The sequence below is a fragment of the Hoplias malabaricus genome, chromosome 16, assembly GCF_029633855.1.
Source record: "Hoplias malabaricus isolate fHopMal1 chromosome 16, fHopMal1.hap1, whole genome shotgun sequence".
NCBI lineage: Eukaryota > Metazoa > Chordata > Actinopteri > Characiformes > Erythrinidae > Hoplias > Hoplias malabaricus.
The window spans coordinates 3,869,925-3,890,273 of NC_089815.1; the positions used below are offsets into that span (position 1 = coordinate 3,869,925).

At 40.0% G+C, this 20,349-nt stretch overlaps 2 protein-coding genes across 2 annotated transcripts; one reads left to right on the forward strand and one right to left on the reverse strand.

Annotated features, from left to right (window-relative positions):
• Positions 1-589: 589 nt before the first annotated feature.
• On the reverse strand, positions 590-8,812 carry clcn4 (chloride channel, voltage-sensitive 4). Its single transcript, XM_066647300.1, has 12 exons — positions 8,631-8,812; positions 7,518-7,672; positions 7,270-7,369; positions 6,950-7,137; positions 6,730-6,852; positions 6,319-6,525; positions 6,044-6,124; positions 4,769-5,314; positions 4,398-4,584; positions 2,407-2,802; positions 2,084-2,300; positions 590-1,965 (listed from the first exon to the last, which is right to left on the reverse strand). The coding sequence occupies exons 1-12, from the start codon at positions 8,644-8,646 to the stop codon at positions 1,875-1,877; spliced, it is 2,307 nt and encodes a 768-aa protein (XP_066503397.1). The 5' UTR covers positions 8,647-8,812; the 3' UTR covers positions 590-1,874.
• Positions 8,813-11,213: 2,401 nt separating this feature from the next.
• On the forward strand, positions 11,214-13,264 carry LOC136672383 (claudin-22). Its single transcript, XM_066648413.1, has 2 exons — positions 11,214-11,292; positions 12,560-13,264. Exon 2 carries the CDS (start codon positions 12,596-12,598, stop codon positions 13,262-13,264), a length of 669 nt encoding a protein of 222 aa, XP_066504510.1. The 5' UTR covers positions 11,214-11,292; positions 12,560-12,595.
• Positions 13,265-20,349: the final 7,085 nt, after the last annotated feature.

Consider the following 20,349-nt stretch of genomic DNA (forward strand, 5'->3'; position numbering starts at 1 on the left):
TTGTTTTAAAAGTCTTTGTTTGGCATCTATAGCATTACTTTCAGACTGTTTTCTGTATGCGGGAATAAAAAAAAAAAAAAAAAAAAAAAAAAAAAAAAAAAAAAAAAAGCTGAAACAAAAAACACAAGTCTTAAGATGCTTTAATGATCTTAAAGCAAAATGTAACCGATTGCTTTTCCCTTTATTTTTCTTTCTCATTGTTTAATTATTTAATTCCACTTAGTCAGTAAGTGGGTGTTAGCATATGACTGGCAATTAAAACCATTAAGCTTGTGCCTTTTTTTTTTCTTTGTTTTGTTTTCACAATGACTTCTGCTAATCGTTTTTTAGTACTTAGCAAATGTAATGTACATTTAAAATAATAAATACCAGGTTACAGAATATCCATCACACACAAAGGAAATCACAAAAATCATGTAACAGATAACAGACGTGTTGTACCCGTTCTAAATAAATATTCACATTAAATTAAACAGTAGCAAAATGCTGTGAGAATTCCCCTAATCTTTGCATTCATGGCAGAGCTGTTGCAGTATTCGTATTACTGACAAGTAAACCTGCATTTGTTCTTCATTTAGATTCCAGTTATTCACAGAATTGCAGACATTCATGGTGTAATCACTAAGCATTTAAAGTAATAAGTATCTTCAATGCTGGGACATCATAAGATATTGAATACTTGTACACTTAAAGAAAACGTAGTGCTTTATCAGTGAATATCAGCATCTTCTTAAGTGAAACTAAATGTATCATCACTGTCAGAATTAATGGAACAAGTTCCTCCACCAATTAAGCTTTTTGTTTGTTTTTTACTTCATTTAGGCAGAAAATTTTGTCCCTACATCGATGATATTTATAGCTTCATTTCTAAAGATCGGTACCTGTTTGGATGAGTTCATCAACGTTTGCTCAAGTCCCTCAAAACAGAACATTTTCAAGCTAAAAATTGCAAATTCAAAGGATTAATATAAAATAAATATGGCAGCAGCAGGTAGATCAACTAGAGTCACAGTGACTCCAAACACTTGGCTTTTCTGCAACTGAAATAATGGCAACGCTCTAAAGCAAAGCTAACAGGAAATCAGAATAAGGTCACATTCTCCACTCTGCCACTGTCTCTCTGAGGCTTTAGTAAAAGACCAGTGTCGATGGTAAATAGCATCTGACTGATGGATATGCTCATAAAACAAGCTCATGTTCAGAGATTGAAAATTAATTTTGGAGCATTTCTATTTGCCCAGTCATCCTGAAAGTTTCTCACAATGTATCACACAGCAGCTGTGTTCAGATGATGTTTACACAGTTAGAAAATGCTAAAGTTTGGCCACTCCTGGTCTAAACATGTATACATTCAATACAAACAAAAATATATAGCATTTTCTTTGCACTGAACTTTTCTACAGCCACCTTCTTTGTTTTAGCTTTTCATAATATGCTACATTCAATACCTTTTTCCAGTAATTGTGTGTTGAAATGTGGAGATATGAGATCTTGTGTAGGGGATGTGTTCATATATTTTAACTTAGAATACCAGCAGAAATTCTGAATTCATAATTTTGGTCCGGAATTCACGCTTTTTTTTGTTGTATACAACTACATGTTCCTTTAGGTGGAAGTCAGCTTTTCTAGGAATTAAAGGGGGCAATGTTTATTACTGTCGGTTTGCCTCAGAAAGTTGCCATGCTCAGTGTCAGAATTAGTCAGGCATTTTTGATTCCAATCTTCAATTGGCCCAAAACACACAAGGAGATGTCATTAGTGTACGACAGCAGTTAATACTCAAGATACAGTAGTGTTGCACTATTTACATGATAAGTCTTTAGGGCTCAGGAAATGAGATGAGTAGTCCACACTGATGAGGCGTCAGATGGACTTTAGTTGAACATGATTGACTCAGGATCCTGATTCATCATTTGGGCCATGTGTCGAAGCACATCCTTCTTAGTGATGATCCCAAGCAACCGCCTGAAAAACAAATGATATATATATAATAATCAGATTTTACTCAAACTGTAACTCGCCAATATTGGTCCGTTAGCAACATAGCTGTGTAATACTGAATACAAATCCACCCAATACCTACCCACTGCGAGTGACCAGGCACTGCCGCAGGCCAAGCTTGCGGAAGATGTCCACCACGGTCTCCATGGGCGTGTGGTCAGTCACGGTGAAGGGACTGAGGTTCAGGATGCGTCTCAGCTTCAGTGGCTGTGGGTTAGAGGCGGGCAGCTGAGGGGCGTCCTCCGTGAAGTATACCACAGAGTTACTGACCACTCCATCCTGCTTCTGACGAGCATTCTCTGTGTTAAAAGAGAGTTAGTGCAAGCAGAGGTAAGGAAAATAAACGTCCATTTTCTGCGCACAACTATTTCAGTTTTTGTAACTGACCAAACTGCTGGCACTCACTGATAGCGAGGATCAGATCCCTGCGCTGGACGAATCCGATGAGCCTCTCAGACTCTCGCGACACCACCACTGGGAAGCCGTTGTAGTCTGTCTCTTTGATCAGGGTTTCCACGTCCTCAACTGTGGTGCTGTCCTGTGTCAGAACAGACAGTGGGGGCTCGTTCCTGCGTGGACGCATCACATCTGTGGCCAACGTACGGTGCGTGAACTCATCCTGGTCCAGGTATGGGTAGCCGTTGAGACGAATGTGGGCCTCATAGATGCCCTCCTTACCAAAGGCATCCGCCACCCACTTACTGGTTACTGCAGCAGCCATGAGTGGCACGATGTACTCTAACCCTCCGGTCAGCTCAAACATGATGACCACCAGAGAGACAGTCATCCGAGTGACCCCACCTGAGGTCATAAAGAAAAAGCATGAGATGATAAACTAGGGCTGGGCAATTAGTCGAAAATGAATCAAAATTGACATTCAGAACTTCTAATTGACATAATCTTGTCTGTATCGATTATATAAAAATTTTTGTAACTTTTTAAAATTATTCTGTTATGGCACGGTAGTGTCACAGTCACACAGCTCCAGGGGCCTGGAGGTTGTGGGTTCTAGTCCCACCCCAGTTTACTGTCTGTGCGGAGTGCGGCATGTTCTCCCTGTGTCTGCGTGGGTTTCCTCCGGGTGACTGTCTGTGAGGAGTGCGGTGTGTTCTCCCTGTGTCTGCGTGGGTTTCCTCCGGGTGACTGTCTGTGAGGAGTGCGGTGTGTTCTCCCTGCGTCTGCATGGGTTTCCTCCAGGTGACTGCCTGTGAGGAGTGTGGTGTGTTCTCCCTGTGTCTGCATGGGTTTCCTCCAGGTGACTGTCTGTGAGGAGTGTGGTGTGTTCTCCCTGTGTCTGCATGGGTTTCCTCCAGGTGACTGTCTGTGAGGAGTGTGGTGTGTTCTCCCTGTGTCTGCGTGGGTTTCCTCCGAGTGACTGTCTGTGAGGAGTGTGGTGTGTTCTCCCTGTGTCTGCGTGGGTTTCCTCCGGGTGACTGTCTGTGAGGAGTGTGGTGTTTCCTCCCCCAGGTGGATTGGTGACTCAAAAGTGTCCGTAGGTGTGTGAGTGAATGTGTGAGTGTGTGTTGCCCTGTGAAGGACTGGCGCCCCCTCCAGGGTGTATTCCCGCCTTGCGCCCAATGATTCCAGGTAGGCTCTGGACCCACTGCGACCCTGAACTGGATCAGGGATACAGACAATGAATGAATGAATGACTGAAATGCCTATACCTATGTCTGCATGGGTTTCTTGCAGGTGCTCCGGTTTCCTCCCACAGTCCAAAAACACACGTTGGTAGGTGGATTGGTGACTCAAAAGTGTCTGTAGGTGTGAGTGTGTGTTGCCCTGTGAAGGACTGGCGCCCCCTCCAGGGTGTATTCCTGCCTTGCGCCTAATGATTCCAGGTAGGCTCTGGACCCACCGCGACCCTGAACTGGAGGGTTACAGACAATGAATGAATAAATGTTATGTCCCCACTGTGTGTTAATATACTGTCCCTTTAAACCCACTCTACCAAGCTGTAGTCATGTGATACTGCCCCTATCTAGAACCAAAGAAAAACAGCGTTTTGACTATAATTAAAATGGCGCTTAACAAAAAGTCAAATGTAAATGCTGAGAAATAACAGCGACCAAAGCACAATCACACACTAAAAATAAACAGTGCTCAAAAAACAAGCTACCAGCAACATTAGAAAAAATATCCCATATTTATAACTGGAGAATATTAACAGCACAAGCCTCATCACTGAACTATGAGGGTCAAAAATACAAAAAACTAAATATTTGTGGAAAAATGTACAATTACTTGTGTTCCTCTGGTAATACATTGTTAGGCTACATTTATGACGGCACTTATAAATGGGGTCAGGGTCGTGTGGTTTACCACAGTGGTTTTTGTGGTCGGTTGTAAGGGTTGTGACATAAACGTTTAAGAACCTGAGGGTTACAATCTCTTACCAAGACACGCTGCAGCCCCCACCATAGCGTAGAGGCCAGGGGTCACACAGTCAGCTCCAGGACGACACCAGTTCTTAAAGATGATCCAGTCATGGTGGTGGTAGGCCATTTGCTCCACAGCGATGCCCACGATCCGGCCAGCTATAGCCCCCACTGCCATACTGGGGATAAACAACCCTGATGGAATCTGCAGAGAGCAGCACATTTAGATTCATATGCTTATGATTTCATTGGTTCCTATCAGCACCACTGTAATGAGCTCTGAGGGGGGGGATTTCTCTACAGTGCAGCATTTCACATTAAATCACTTTGAATGACCAAACCATTGTTTTAATAAACTATATTGGAAACATTAAAAAAAAGGTCCCTACCTTCATGCCAAAGGTGAAGATTGTGATGACAATTTTAAAGATCAGTGCCAACGCTAGCTGCCAGAGGGCCATGTAGACCCCCTTTCCTGCAGGTCTGTCCGGGATGTCATCCTCAGGTCGGCTCATGTTGGGGTTGTTGATATAATCACAGAGTTGTGAGGACTCCAGTGCTCCACAGTCATTAAAGAGCTCCGAGATGAGTTCACTGGTGCTGCGGCGCGTGTACGGATTGGGGAAGGCCAGTATAGCCGTTATACCGGTCACCACAATCACCTCCAGCACAGGATACTTGCCCAGCTGGGTGGTCTTGCGCCGCCGGCACCAGGCGATGTTGCCACGGATGAACAGCGTTCCCCACAGGCCTCCAAAGACGCCCAGGAGAATGAATGGCACCAGCTCAGCCATGTACCACGGTGTATGGTACTCTACGTAAAACAGCACCAGCCGGTTGTTCCCAAAAGGGTTAATGGAGCGCAGCGTGAAGGCAGCCACCAAGGCAGCGAAGAAAGAGCGCCATAGAGTTTTCAGAGGGAAGTAATAACTCACCTGGAGAGGATATTAGAACAGGAATAGATATGATTTTCAAAATAAATGAACAGTTTTGTTTTTGGATGGAATCAGTACATGACTGGAAAGTTATAAAATTGTTCCAAAGGCCATTTCTTAAATTCTACATTTTTTAATTCCAAGATTCATTCATTATCTGTAACCCTTATCCAGTTCAGGGTCACGGTGGGTTCAGAGCCTACCTGGAATCATTGGCCGCAAGGTGGGAACACACCCTGGAGGGGGCGCCAGTCCTTCACAGGGCAACACACACACATTCACTCACACCTTCGGACACTTTTGAGTCGCCAATCCACCTACCAACGTGTGTTTTTGGACTGTGGGAGGAAACCGGAGCACCCGGAGGAAACCTACGCAGACACAGGGAGAACACACCACACTCCTCACAGACAGTCACCCGGAGGAAACCCACGCAGACACAGGGAGAACACACCACACTCCTCACAGACAGTCACCCGGAGCAGGAATAGAACCCACAACCTCCAGGCCCCTGGAGCTGTGTGACTGCGACACTACCTGCTGCGCCACCGTGCCGCCCTATTCCAAGATGCTTTCTTCAAACTCTGAACTTTTCCCAGCTTTTAGCCAGCTAACTGTCCTTTACAATTCCTTTCATATCCACATTTTATTCATATTAAGAATAAGATGAACTATTTTACATGTGTAATACAGATTGGTAAACAGTTCCGATTATGAGAAAATTTGTACCTCTTCTAAGCTGAAAAGAACTCCCCCAATTGGAGCACCAAAGGCTACAGAAACCCCCGCAGCAGCAGCAGCAGACAGAACCTACAGATCACATAAAAATAGTCATAACAGCGACAACCATCATCAAGAAATGCAGAATGACGTTACCCTCAATATTTCTAAAATATGACAGTGTTTTACTGAGTAATCTTAAGAAAGAGACATCTAAGATATCTATAAACATAGAGTTATAGTTAAACATTATCCAAATAACCCTAATAAACAGCGCCATTCACCTCTCTTCGCTTTCCTTCGTTCTTGCTGTACTTGGAAAAAAGGCTGCAGAAGAGGTTGCCACAGCAACAGGCCACATGGACCAATGGACCTTCCTTTCCTAGACTGAGTCCGGATGACACAGCCAAAACTAGAGTGACTGTCTTGATCAGCAATGTCCACTTTCCCAGGTAACCTCGGATTATAAACCCACTCAGAATAGTCTTAATCTGTCCCCAAAAGAGTACATAGGCATCTTCAGTCACACAGCATTTGACTGACACAGGAAAAAACATGCATACGGTAATAGAATTCATGTCCAAATTTACAGCATAATACATTGAGTTTAAGGAAGAAATTGTCATAGACCTTAATTTTTAAGTTTCTTAGTCATCTAGGATAAAAATATGTGAAAATATGCCAGCAGCTCTTACCTCAGGTATTCCAGACCCACAGGCATAAGGCGCAAACACTCTGACCAGAGACACAGCCAGAAAGGAGAAGAACAATGCCCACAGCACATACAGAAAATAGTTCAACAAATACACCCCAGCACCCTGAGGAAAAAAAAAAATAATCCGGACTGCTATAGTTTTTTAGGTGTATCACATTCTATTCTCTTCACAGATCAGTAAACAGTGATCTGCCTCCTACCTCAGTATATCCAGTCATTAACTCTGCCCACTTCTGCCACTGGGGACATTTGTCTCTGTCAGCAAAGGTGGTCTCATTGGAGGTCCAGCAGCACTGCTCGTGACTGTACCAGAAAGCAGATAAACAAACTCCCTCTTTCAGATCCGTCATCCAGTCTACAGCAAGGTCTATCACACCAGCAAGGGTGCCTGAATAAGAAAACAAAAATCTAATTTAGCCATTTTTGTTCCAGTGTTACACCAAATCTGGAAACCTCAGGGCAGGGGTGGACCAGTTTTAGGAATCAAGGATGTGAAGCAGACACCAGTAACATTCCCTACCTGACAGGAGTCCGATAAGAAGCATCACCACCCATCCTGACCAAGCATCCAGCAGACTCTTTACAAACTCCCAGATAGACTCCTTACTCCTGTTTGTTATCTGTTAAAACATGTGTACAGTTATGCTGCTGCATGTAAACAATACAAAGTCCTCACCACATCCATTTAAATGAATAAGCAATTACGCTCTCTAACATAAAACAACAGGATCATGTGGCAACATGTGCAGTGTGCAATCAGTCTAATACCTTCCTGTGGCGGTCAGTGTCTCTGGATTTCTCCCTGAGCCAGTCGATGGTGTGGAAATCTTCATACGTCCCCACATCAGGGATGGGTTCGTCTAAGAAGTCCATCAGGTTCCCAGCACCATTCATCTCCTCTGTGGGAGTGGCACTACTGATCCCTAAGGAAAGCACAGACTCCCATGAAGCTGAACAAACAAGGTTATAATAATAAAAATAATAATTAATGACCATTTAATAAAAGGCATTGCTCAGTTTATTAGTATAACTAAATAAAACAAAAACAAATTGACATTTTACTCTACACTATACTTCTGTTAAAAGACAGTAACTGTTAGCATGATAATTTATTCCAAACTTATGAATGGTAGTGTAAAAAGATAGAGAACATGTAGATTTTTAAAAATAATTATTACCAGAAGGGTCAATATATCTTCACTTTTTTGCTGCTAAAAATGCGTGCTGCTTGTCCTTCAATTTAACAATATATTTTTATATATGTGTGTGTATGTAAATCCGTATTATTACACTGTTAATGCGGTTCAGTATTTTTTAATATAATAAAAATAATAAGAAGAAGAAGAAGAAAAAGAAGAAGAAGACGAAGAAGAAGAAGAAGACGAAGAAGAACATAGACTACAGTGTTATAAGCATATGTGAACAGGTGCTCAGAGAAAACGATGGCAAAATAAAAGCCCCTCAGTCCAGAAGATGCAAATCATGCCACAGCATTTACTAAAATAATTCGTTCATTCCTCAGATATATACACATTTATTGATCATTTCATTTATTTAAACGAAACAAATATCTGCAAGTTTCTATCGACCTTATAAAGACAAGGCTGAGGTTCTTATTTACCAGCTTTTATATTTTATTATCCCCTTACACCTTAAATAATACTGTAACTGCTGCAACATTTAAGGTGGAACGGAAAATTCCAATAAGCTGGAAAATAGTGGACTAACACAAAACAGCAAAGTGGACCACCATTTGGAACAAAAAGACACTACTGCCCTTTAATTATATCTCAGAGTAAATTATAATTCAGAAACAGAAAAGCTGTGAGAGAATGGAGAATGTGAAAGACGTGAACACTGTTCCCTGCAGCGGCTGCTTACCTTCTGCCTCCGCCATTTAATCTATATATTTATATTCTATACTTCAGCGATTAACAGCTGCCTGTTTAGTAGCTGCTGAAATCACCATTATTGAAAAGCTCAGGATTTCAAGCACCTGTTCTATTGGCCTCATAAAATACGTGTTATTACTGTAGTAATGTCAATACACCGAGTAAATAAGAGTGCAGCTCCCTCTGCTGAAAGCAGCCTGAGTGCGTGCAGGAAAGTCAAGGCAGCGCCAAAACTGCGCAGAAATATATGCGCAGAAAAGGGTCTGGATTGAAGACTTCAGGAAAACATCTTAAATACTGGCTTTTTACCTTAAGTGAACAGCAAGAACGTGAAGTTAATTTTAGAGTCTAAATTTAAATGTAATGCTTATGTTTTAAGAGATTTCTCAAATTCAGTTTCTACTATTAATTAAATGTGCTCTAGACAATTCCAGAAGAATTCCTGTATTATGTAAATCAACCTACTAAGCCACCAGAGGTTTGCGCATCCCAAACCCCTATTGGTGCATTAGTGTTTTGGCCAAGGCGACCTCCAGTGGCCAGACAGTTGAACCACAACAACAGTAACAAAAAAAATTATTTTGTCCTGGGAAAAACAATGGGCTGGTGACATTGTTAACATAAGTAATAAGTATTTTTACATCCCATCACACTTCACCAACACTGTGGGAGTGTGGGAACAAGCACATAGTTCCTTTGGAATGTTTAAATGCATGTGTATTTAGTTTAATTTTTTCTCACTCCTGATTAAGTTATTTGTATTTTTAAATTTATTTTTATGTATTATACGTATTATTCATTAATTTTTTTTAACTATTTATCTTTTGCATTAATTTATTTCCCAATTTTCCCCGGTTTTTCCTTGCTCTTATATGATAATAAGGGGGCTGTCCAACTATGATGTCATAGAGTCTAAACATTCTAATTGGTTGATTGATGCGTGATGCCTTATGCCGTAGATTAACTGTACATGTCTTGCTCCATATCCTACAGGGTTTTAGTAGTCACTAGATTTTTTTGGACAGAAATTTAAGAAAACTGCTTTATTTGACTTCATTCAGAAAGAAGGCTTAAAACTGAATATCATACTGCAGACATAAAACTAGAATCTGTGTAAAAGCACTGAAAGAATTGATTCAACATGTGTGGGCAACAAGCTAAAAGCTAAAGTTAGCCATTTTACCTCAGGTTGGCGTTTTTCTTTGGCTGAAGGTTTAAACAACTTATAGAATCACCAATGAGTGTTACACTAGTAGCTTGGTAGTATGTTTTAGACTATGGAACACTGACCATTCTGCCACCAGCTGCATAATACAATGTTTACAGAAATGATTCACAGAGCCGACTGGAATAACAATACTTGTTTTTCTTATTTTAACCTTTTTTCCAATACACGTGGGTGTGGAAGATGTTGCTGGGTTCAGGCACAGCTCTGTGGTCAGACCTAACCCTGTATGAACTTTTGAAGGTTGTCATTATGAGAGCTGCACTGAAAGAGGGCTTTGGGCTTTCTCTATTATGGTCATTAGGGATCACACCCTCTTCATCATCAGCCTGTGGGCCCTTATCATGGTCATTTTGTAAATAAACTGATGACTTTCCAAACCCACTGAGAATAAAAATGCCAACCCCTCTATCTTTGTCTTATGCCTATCTTTATCTTATGCCTATTATTTCACCATGTTTTACATTATTTCACAACACTTTAGCCTGTCAGGCGCCACATGTGTTATTTTGTGGTTCCCAAAATGTTTCAGTGAGAGTGAGAGATTAAAAAGAGAGAGTAAGTGAGTGTTTGAGTTTGATAAGTGTTTTCTCCTTGTTCATTTCATGTTCACCACCTACCAGCCAACGTCAGAGTCTGCAAAACACGCTGTCACAGACTGGGCAAGAAAAGCCTTTCGTTGTTTTTGTTTGCTCTGGGCTTTTCTTAGAGAAAGCTTGGGGTACAGACAGTACCTCAACATTTTGAGGTAATGTTACACTTCACAGCCAACAGGTTACACTCAGCCCTTTTAATTAAAACAGTAATACAGATATTTGGCATGAGTTCCTCAGACCGAACAGTGAAATGCAGGCTGGCTTCATAAGTGTTTGCAAAGTGACATTGACAGTGATTGTAAGGGCCAGTCTGAGACGGGTTTTGTGTTTTTAATCGCAGGAGTTTTTCTCGAACAAGAAGCAAAAAGAAATGATTTTTAATTATTACCTCAATATTCCTCAGTGGATTGAGTAAAAATAAAAAAATCATTTCAGGTTTCACCTCCTCATCCCTTTACCCACACCCATCTTCGAGAGTATACTTCATTGATAGAAGAAAACGTGGATCAGTATAGGTTTTATTTAAAAGACTTTTTGTCTGAAACATCAGTGTAATGAGCCTGGTGGCCTGTTGGAGGAAGGTATCCCACAGCAAGCCCCATAAAGCCGGAGTGGAGAGTGAATGATGCTGTTGTTTCCCTCTCCTCTGTGCTTGTCCACATCAGCTGCAGAGCCGAGGAGTGCAGCTCTGTCCCGGCTGCAGAGGAGACGAAGGGGACATGTCAGAGAATTGCAGTCTATCTCAGTGGAGCCGATGAGTGCTGAGTTCTCCTTCTGAGAAGACTCACCACAGGAGGAGGACCACTGTTAATGCTGAAGTAAGCAGAGAGGTAAGTACTGCTGCTGCTGTGGTGTCTGTGTTTTAAACACTTGTTTGGGAGCAGGAGATGAGTATAGAGGACAGAAGAGGCAGAGGACGAGGATTCGTATAACAGGTGATATACTGGTGCATGTGATAAAAGATCATGTATGCAAATATATGTATATAGCTAAGATACTGTTAACATAATTTTAAACATATTTGCTTTCATTTTTACATATCTATGTACATGTACGTTCTAATTTGTGATATATGCAACAGGAGATATTTATATCGGTTACATATTACAGTGTTAATTTATATGCTGAAGTTAAATATGTTTATACAAGGTCTATTTTATTGTAAAACAGACTGTATTATGTGTAATTAATGATCAGTGTCAGGAAAAAACTGAAATATCAAAATATCAATTAAATACATAATCTAAATTATGTTAATATATCAAATTCTGCAGGAAAATTTAACAACTGTGAACTGAAACCAGCTACAAAGTTTATTCTTCTGTCCACAATAATTGACGCACATGTTTCACTCTACGTATGTTCTTCTCTCAGTAATTACCTCTTGATAGCTGCACCATGGACAGAAACACCTGTGGATAGCTGGTGTAGAGCTTGATTTACTCTTTAAGCTTTAAGAACAGTTTGTCAGATGGGTATTAGGAGTTACATGTTCCACAGCGAGTCTGCTACACTATTTTACTGTAAATCACAGTATTTTATTGTATTATTCAATTACAGTAATATGCTGTAAATATGAAATACAGTAGTGTTCCTGTAAAAATATAGTAAATGGCTGGGAACTCTGCTGCCAGTATTTTACTGTAAATCGCAGTATTTACAGTAAATTATTGTATTATTCAATTACAGTAATATGCTGTAAATTTGAAATACAGTAGTGTTCCTGTAAAAATACAGTAAATGGCTGGGAACTCTGCTGCCAGTATTTTACTGTAAAATTTACAAGAAATATTTTACAGTGCAGGTTACTGGATAATGTTTTACCCCAGTTTTTCTAACTGTTCACTTTGATTTTACACTTCTTATATTCAACCTCCTCTGAGATATCACCTGAAAAATTAACGTATTGTATTTTGATTAAATAAAGCACTCTAGAATGTGGTTTTGTACTTTCCTTCATTAGATGTTTCAATGTCTTTTTATGAATAAATCTAGACACATTTCTACACTAAGAGAAGGAAAGCAATAGAAAGTAATGGTGTCTCTAAAACTATCAGTATCTGTATTATGTTGTCCATTTTTATTGACTATTGCCAGATCTGAAAAACATACTGGTTCAGTGGGTGTACTCTCATGGACCCGGGGGTCTGTGTCCTGGAGCTGCTCGGCGTCTTCTTCTCTCTGACCGCCTGGGTGTGTTCGCTGACCACTACCTTGATGTCCTGCTGGCTCACATTGTCCACGGAACTCCTGCCGACGGAGAGCTATGAGCTGGGCCTGTGGGGGACATGTGTTGTGCAGGAGCTGGGGGTTCTGGAGTGCCGGCCATACGACAGCCTCCTGGGCCTGCCGCCAGACATTCGGTTGGCCAGGGTCCTCATGCTGGCCACCCTGGCCACTGGACTGATGGGCCTGACTTTGGCCATCCCTGGGATCTACGTGGTCAATAGCTGCAGGGGCACAGAGACCATCAAAGCCAAGAGGACCCTCAAGATGTTGGGTGGGATACTGTGTTTGGGAGCAGGAGTTCTTGGCCTGGTCCCTGTGTCCTATGTAGCCCATCTGACTGTTCTGAGGTTCTTTGATGAGTCCGTACCAGACGTTGTCCCACGCTGGGAGTTTGGGGATGCACTCTTCTGGGGCTGGGCAGCTTCATTCCTGCATCTGGCTGCTGGGTCACTGCTGGTCACCTCCTGCCTCTGTCTGCAAGGGGAGCTGTGTCCTGTCCCAGCATCTATTCCACTACAAGGAGGACATACTGATCCTGAACTGTCTCCCGGACAGAGGGCTGAGTATGTATGAGGACAATAAAAGTGAATCGATACAAAGAATTTGGAAAGCAGATGTTCCAGAAGCAGAATAACTAAGAGAAACAAGTAGGGGAAAGTATTTTAGGGATTTCTATGAATATTCAGACTTTGTTAACCACTGCAAAGCAGGGGCAGTATTTTAGAGAGAAGTATTGAACATTGATAATAATGTATAACCCATAAGTATAAAGATATAATGCTGCTCTTTCATGATAGATTTTCTTTGATCACAGGGGACACTTTTCATTTCTGCATGGACCAGGGCTGTCACAATAATATTAAAACACAACTGATCAAACTACTGAGAGATGATGTGAATAATGTTAACTATATATTTACACTGACTCTGTGAAGCGCGTGGATACATTAGACTGCGCTTGACCAGTCTGTTTTAAAATTAACGAGTTGGAAGGAAAGAAAATATGTGAGGAAATACATGATCTTGAAAGGAAACTGTTATAATTATACGGTATTGATAAGAGCAACTGGAAAATGGCAGGTTTTTAGGGGGTCCCGGTTTGCAGTGGTTAGTACCTACTACCAAAAGCTATCAAAGGAAGGACAGCTGGTGAACCAGCAACATTATGACCATAATAATTTGGCTCTGGGCGGCACAATGGCGCAGCAGGTAGTGTCACAGTTACACAGCTCCAGGGACCTGGAGGTGATGGGTTCAAATCCCGCTCCGGGTGACTGTCTGTGAGGAGTGTGGTGTGTTCTCCCTCTGTCTGCGTGGGTTTCCTCCCACGGTCCAAAAACACACATGGATTGGCGACTCAAAAGTGTCCATAGGTGTGAATGAATGTGTGAGTGTGTGTCACCCTATAAATGACTAGTGCCCCCTCCGGGGTGTGTTCTAGGGTGACCAGATGTCCTCTTTACCCGGACATGTCCTCTTTTTTAGACTTAGAATTTCGTCTGGGATTTTGTTTTTTCGAGAGCTTACATAGAACTTCGAGAAGCGTTTCATTCACAAACTAGTCCCGCCCTCCCCTACTCCGTTTGGTTCGCTTGAGTGAGAAGGGGGCGTGGTGAAGTAGCCTAAAATCTTCTGATTGGACGGTCTGATTGTAGAGCTACCGTTATTGGTCGATAACCTTCTCTGTAAACATTTAATTGGTCAGTCTGCACGTCAGTAGTCTTGTTTACGTCAGGCAAAGCTCATGTACCTACCCTCATCTCGGATGAATTAAAAAAAAAATTCCCATGTTTTGTGTAGCAAATAAAGGTGTAAAGGATCTAAAAGCACACATAGGTTCAGCTAAGCATACAACGGCAGCGAGGAGCAAGACCTCATCATCCCCCCGGAGGCGTGTCCTCTTTTTCACCATCTCAGATCTGGTCACCCTAGTGTTCCCACTTTGCACCCAGTGATTCCGGGTAGGCTCCGGACCCACCTCGACCCTGAACTGGATAAGCGGTTACAGGTAGTGAATGAATATGATAATTTGCCTCTTGTCAGAGTGGTTCAGATTTATGCTCATACATTTTTCTAAAGGCATTGCCATATTTCACAAGTTAAAATAGGGAAGTTGTGTAACTTTTTAAAAAATACAAAAATAAAATGAAGTATATATAATTTATCTTTAAAATGATAAATAATAATTTATTGTACTTCTTGTTCTTGTTAAGATATAAATATAAGCCCTACATCACAAAAATAATGTAAAAATTGAGGCCAATACCAGACTTTTCTGGTAAATACCAGTCAGTTTCTTATTGTGAAAAGACCAATGATAGCGTGTAAAAGATATTCAGTAAATAATATAATCATGGCTCACTTATTGCTGCAGGTTCACTGAGAATATAAAGTTAATTTTTTTTCTTTTTTAAAGTTTGTTCCACAAATTGTGAAAGCCCTGGATTCCATGCAGCATCCAATTATAAATCATTAATAAACAATACAGAGTGTTATGTTTGTAAAGGGCATTAAAGGAGAGATCGTTTATGAATTGTCCAGTGTTTTATCAAACTGCAGTGACTAGTTTGGTCATGGTGCACAGCTACAGTGTTGTAAGTTCTGCTGATCTGGGAGCAGTAAGGGCTTTAAATATTTAAAAGTTTTCAGTAAGGGGTCTATATATTTATGCCTGTAGAATATACATTTTTATATTTTATCAACTCATTTTTCAAATATCTTTAATATCGATTGAGGGCATAAGCAGCTATTCATTTCAAAAGATGAACTTTCAGAGGAGGTTTGGTTTTATTAGTACTGTAACTGTATTATCAGTAATGTATTAAAAAGGACAATTTGATACTTGGGATCCAAAGATTTTCTGGTGCAATAGTCTTTTGTTTACCTTCATAAAGCACAGAAATTAGTATAAAAAGATTGTATAGAATAATATAAGGTATAATATAATGAAAACAAATATGCCAAACGTTGCGTCAGAAATACCAATGTACATATCATATTATATCAAGTAAGTAGACCAGTAGACTGTTTAGTCTGTTCTTTATTGTGTTTGTGTGCAATCTATTTTACATTCATATATCTATGCATATCTTTTTTTTTGTTAATGAAGGTGCAATTAAGCTATTAGTAAAATACATATGTAAGTATAGTTTTGCTTAGAATGTGTCGTGTTTGATGTTTAGACATAAAATATTGTAAAAGCACAGTTATGTTGAATGTTGGTGATGAATAGATTTGTAATGGAGTGAAATGATGGAATAAAGCTTCAAACTGGAAAGGTACGTGTTTACATCCTTTTACGGGGGAATCTAGTGCAGAGGAAGCCTCATACATTTATCAGAATTTAACAATACATATGTATTTTTATAGAGTCACCAAAATTGTAATATTTAACCTCTTCAAGTATTGTATCACTACTTGGTTAAGGTTTTGAAATGCCCATTTTTTTTATTTAGTTATAGTTACATTTATATAGTGACTGTCTAGATAAAGACACTTTACCATCAACACTACACATCTGGAAGTCCAAGATAAATCACTGAATGTACATGAACAGTAGCAGGTTTGAGTCAAATGGAAATGCAGCTCTATCCCAGGGCTCTTTAGTGTTAAATTTGATGCTGAATTACTATGACTCTGTTATCTGTTATAAACTTTAAAATATTCTTACAGATTTAGTTTTACAAACTTCTAATTTCAGTAATTAATCTAGGTCAAACATGTTTATAGGCACCAGCATTAGCTTAACACCAACATTCTATTAGGAAAGCACTGAGGTGTTAGCAACTAGCATTATTTTAGCATTGTATATTTATAGCTACAATAGAAGGCCTAGCTGTAATAGTCAGGTTCACCACTAGCTTTCACACCACTGGCTTTAATCAAATCCTGACATATAAAGCTTTTTAGAAGCCGCTGTTGAGTTTAAACCTTCCTTTATCTGTTCTGTCTGTTTACTCTACTAAGCTACAGTTAATGGCTGCTGTAATGAAGATACTGTGAGAGAAGAAAGTTCAGAATTGCTGGTGCTTCCTTCTTTGGCCTGAGCTTCATTACACAAGCCGGCCCATGCCATGTTCTTCTAAAACCACGTTCTGAATGTTCTGTTCTAAGCCTTTCTCAGCAGTGTTGAGCTTGTTTGGGTTTTCGCAGCCTTAGCCAGGTCTTTGAAGTGTTGGGCTTCCACAGTAAGCATCCACGCTGCCGGGAGAAAGCATGCTTTGTTGGACCCCTACAATGGAGTCATTTATCTTTGTATGCTAATCTCCCCATCTTTATACATACAAAGGTTTCTTCACCACCAGAGGGGTACATGGAGCTTTCACTGGCTGGTCATTTCCTGCCCACTTCCTTTGTGCAAATGAAGAGCATGGACGAGGCACATTTAGCCCATTTGTAAGCTTCAGGTTTTGATTAGGGCAGGGGTCAACAGAATGGAATACTTCAGTTCTTGCGTAAAATTAGAAACACTCCAGGTAGCATAGTACTTGAATGAGAGTAAATGCATTCTGTCTGTAATGGTACTTGACTAATAGTACAAGTAGGTCTGTCATTGTCTTAGCATTCAAGTCTAATACACAATCAATGGTAATTGCATAATTTTAAACATTGGTAACATGCTAAAGACCAACAATGCATAGCTATTCAAAAACTCTTAATTACTTTATCATATATTCATAGATTAAAAATACTTTTTAAAATATAAAATACCTGTTGTGCTCCTACGTCTACCCAATGTTTCCTGTACACAATGACCTTGACCAAGATTGTTGCAGATACAGGAAATGACTGAATAATTGAAAAATAATAATAATAAAAATAATTTAAAAAATTGAACTGATTGAAAACATAAAAAGACTAAATAAAAATTCATATTCGTAATTGCTGAAATGCATATTAGACATGTCCATTGTCTCTGATTGCTAATATAAACATTTTTTTAAATATTATATCATCACCTTCGCCATCATCATCATCATCATCGTCTAATCTGACAATAAGTTATTGTTGATTCAAGACACCAAATTCCTGAAGATTAATTTGAGTATTCAAGTTAAATTGATTTATTGTGACAGCTCCAGGTCTTAATTTCCTTTGAGAAAGTTTGGGAATGCTCACTGCAGGAACTCAGGAACTCACAGACGCTATAAACGCTGATAAAAACTCCCAGCCGTCTCAATATCTGATACAAACAACCACCGTCATAAGTTTACAAATCTCCTTCTGTGGCCCACCCACTAAATGAGTCATTTACAAATGACTCTTACAAATAAAGCATGTCATAAATGTTTGCTTTTTGCTTTGTTCTCCTTATCATTATTGAGTTTTATTTCCTGCTTGGGAAATCATTCACATGATGAAAGAATGACAAAGCACTGCCTTATGTTTTCCTGTATTTCTTTCCCAACATTTGAACACTTCACATTCAAAAACTACAATGCAGCACTTTAATTTATGCTCCACTGTCTGGACAAAGGTGGTGAAAAATACAACGTACCAGCTATTATTCAATGAGACACGATATAAGAATTCTGTCCTGACCGAAAGACATTATTTACTTTGGGAAAACAATGAAAACAAAAGCCAAGTCATTGTTAATACTGCGAAACTAAGGATTACAGCACTGTGTAAGCATTCACATAAACCCAGAGACAGAGGTTTAAACACTGATTCTGTAATCACCAAGGTGTTATTTTGTGGGACAAAGCCTAAAATAAAAGCTAGACTTTTGTGGTGTGTCATTTAAACACTCACATCACACCATCGACACAAATCAACATATATTCAGCCAGTATTTCAAACAAAAACAAATGACAAAACACAGAATGTAACTGGATTTGTCACAGTGAATTAACATGTTGATTTAAGAACCTCAAAGCTATGATTCCGTGCCTGTCTTATAAACATCTAAATTAGCCTAGTTTACTTATGTCATCATTTTTGACTAAATGTTTCTCTCATTTCAGTAACTGTTGACAAATTTTCAGGCCTTTTTCCATAACAGCCTTAGCCCTTGAGTTGTAAATTAACCTGTATTTCCATGTTCATAGATGAGCACAAAATTCAATATTAACATAAATCATTTTATAATTTTTATGATGTTTACATGCTATTTTTTACTGGGGCATGAGTTCATAAATATTAACATTAAGGCACACTTGTCTTGAGGGGTAGAGTGAATTGGTTTTAAGGCTGATCTCATCTCATAATGTATCACAGTTATGGAGAAAATATATTGCTTTATATTTCCATCGAATTTATAAGTGCATTTTTATGATAAAGGAAAATACTAGTTGTTAACATTCCATACATAAAGTAAAGCATATTATTCTGCGATAGGCAGTACACACTGTAGACCACTGCATCCATTCCAATTTTTAAGGCAATATTGTATAATAATAATGCTAATATTAATAAAAACACTGATTTTATTAAGTTTTAAAAACATGTTATGGCTCATTGCACTAAGCTGAGCAGAAATCACCAAGGTCTCGCCCCGGCCCTCGAGACGCCCAGTCTGTGGAGAAAGGTCTTTTTGTTCTATCAGCATCAGCCTGTTCACAATGCTATGCACAGACACAACTGGCTTGGCATACAGTGCATTTCCAGCCTAACAATTAGTGTCGCTATGAGAGCGCTCACGTGTCCTATCTCTGCCATCCTCCGCCTGGGTTCACGTGAGAAAGACCCAGAGGTCAAGGACTAGGAACCCACTCCAGCAGTGAGTTAACCAGGCTCCCAATAATTCAATGTACACACCAGGATCACAAACACAGTTCTGGACCTGGAATCCACACCAACACACAACACGATTATCCAAAGCTGCTACATTACACCCTGTAGGTGTTCATTTGGGTCCAGACATATACACTGCTTAAAAATGTTATTCATCCATATTTGCACTGCCATGACAAGTTAAAGGGCCACAAAAAAACATTTCTTGAAATACTGTCAGGACAAAACTTGATACCTAATTTTCTTTCATTCATTCATTAGCTGTAAGTGCTTATCCAGTTCAGGGTCACGGTGGGTCCAGAGCCTACCTGGAATCATTGGGCGCAAGGCAGGAATACACCCTGGGGGGGGCGCCAGTCCTTCACAGGGCAACACACACGTTCACTCACACATTCACCCATGCAAACACAGGGAGAACACACCAAACTCCTCACAGACAGTCACCTGGAGGAAACCCACTCGGACACGGGGAGAACGCACCAAACTCCTCACAGACAGTCACCCGGAGGAAACCCACGCAGACACAGGGAGAACACACCACACTCCTCACAGACAGTCACCCGGAGGAAACCCATGCAGACACAGAGAGAACACACCACACTCCTCACAGACAGTCACCCGGAGGACACCCACACAGACACAGGGAGATTTTCCTTAATTTTTCAATATTAATTGAAAGCAATACTTGCTTCCCAACTGTGTCCAAATTCCATGAGAATTAACTTTCATTAACTAAATTATTCATTCATTCATTCATTGTCTATAACCACTTATTCACTTCAGGGTCACAGTGGGTCCACATTTACACTTTAAACAGCAGCTTATGATAACTTTATCTTATCTCATTCCAGTGGCTCTGAAATCATTTTAACTCAAAAGATTTAGTTAAAACATTTAGCAAATTTGCTAATTCATACTAAGCT

Bases quoted from the DNA above. Each gene is read 5' to 3' on its own strand.
- clcn4 (XM_066647300.1), bottom strand. The intron at 6,125-6,318 runs GTGAATGGCGCT...TGTGATCTGTAG, and splicing joins ACGAAGGAAAGCGAAGAGAG to GTTCTGTCTGCTGCTGCTGC. The intron at 5,315-6,043 runs GTACAAATTTTC...TATCCTCTCCAG, and splicing joins TTCTTTTCAGCTTAGAAGAG to GTGAGTTATTACTTCCCTCT.
- LOC136672383 (XM_066648413.1), top strand. From the start codon at position 12,596: ATGGACCCGGGGGTCTGTGTCCTGGAGCTGCTCGGCGTCTTCTTCTCT.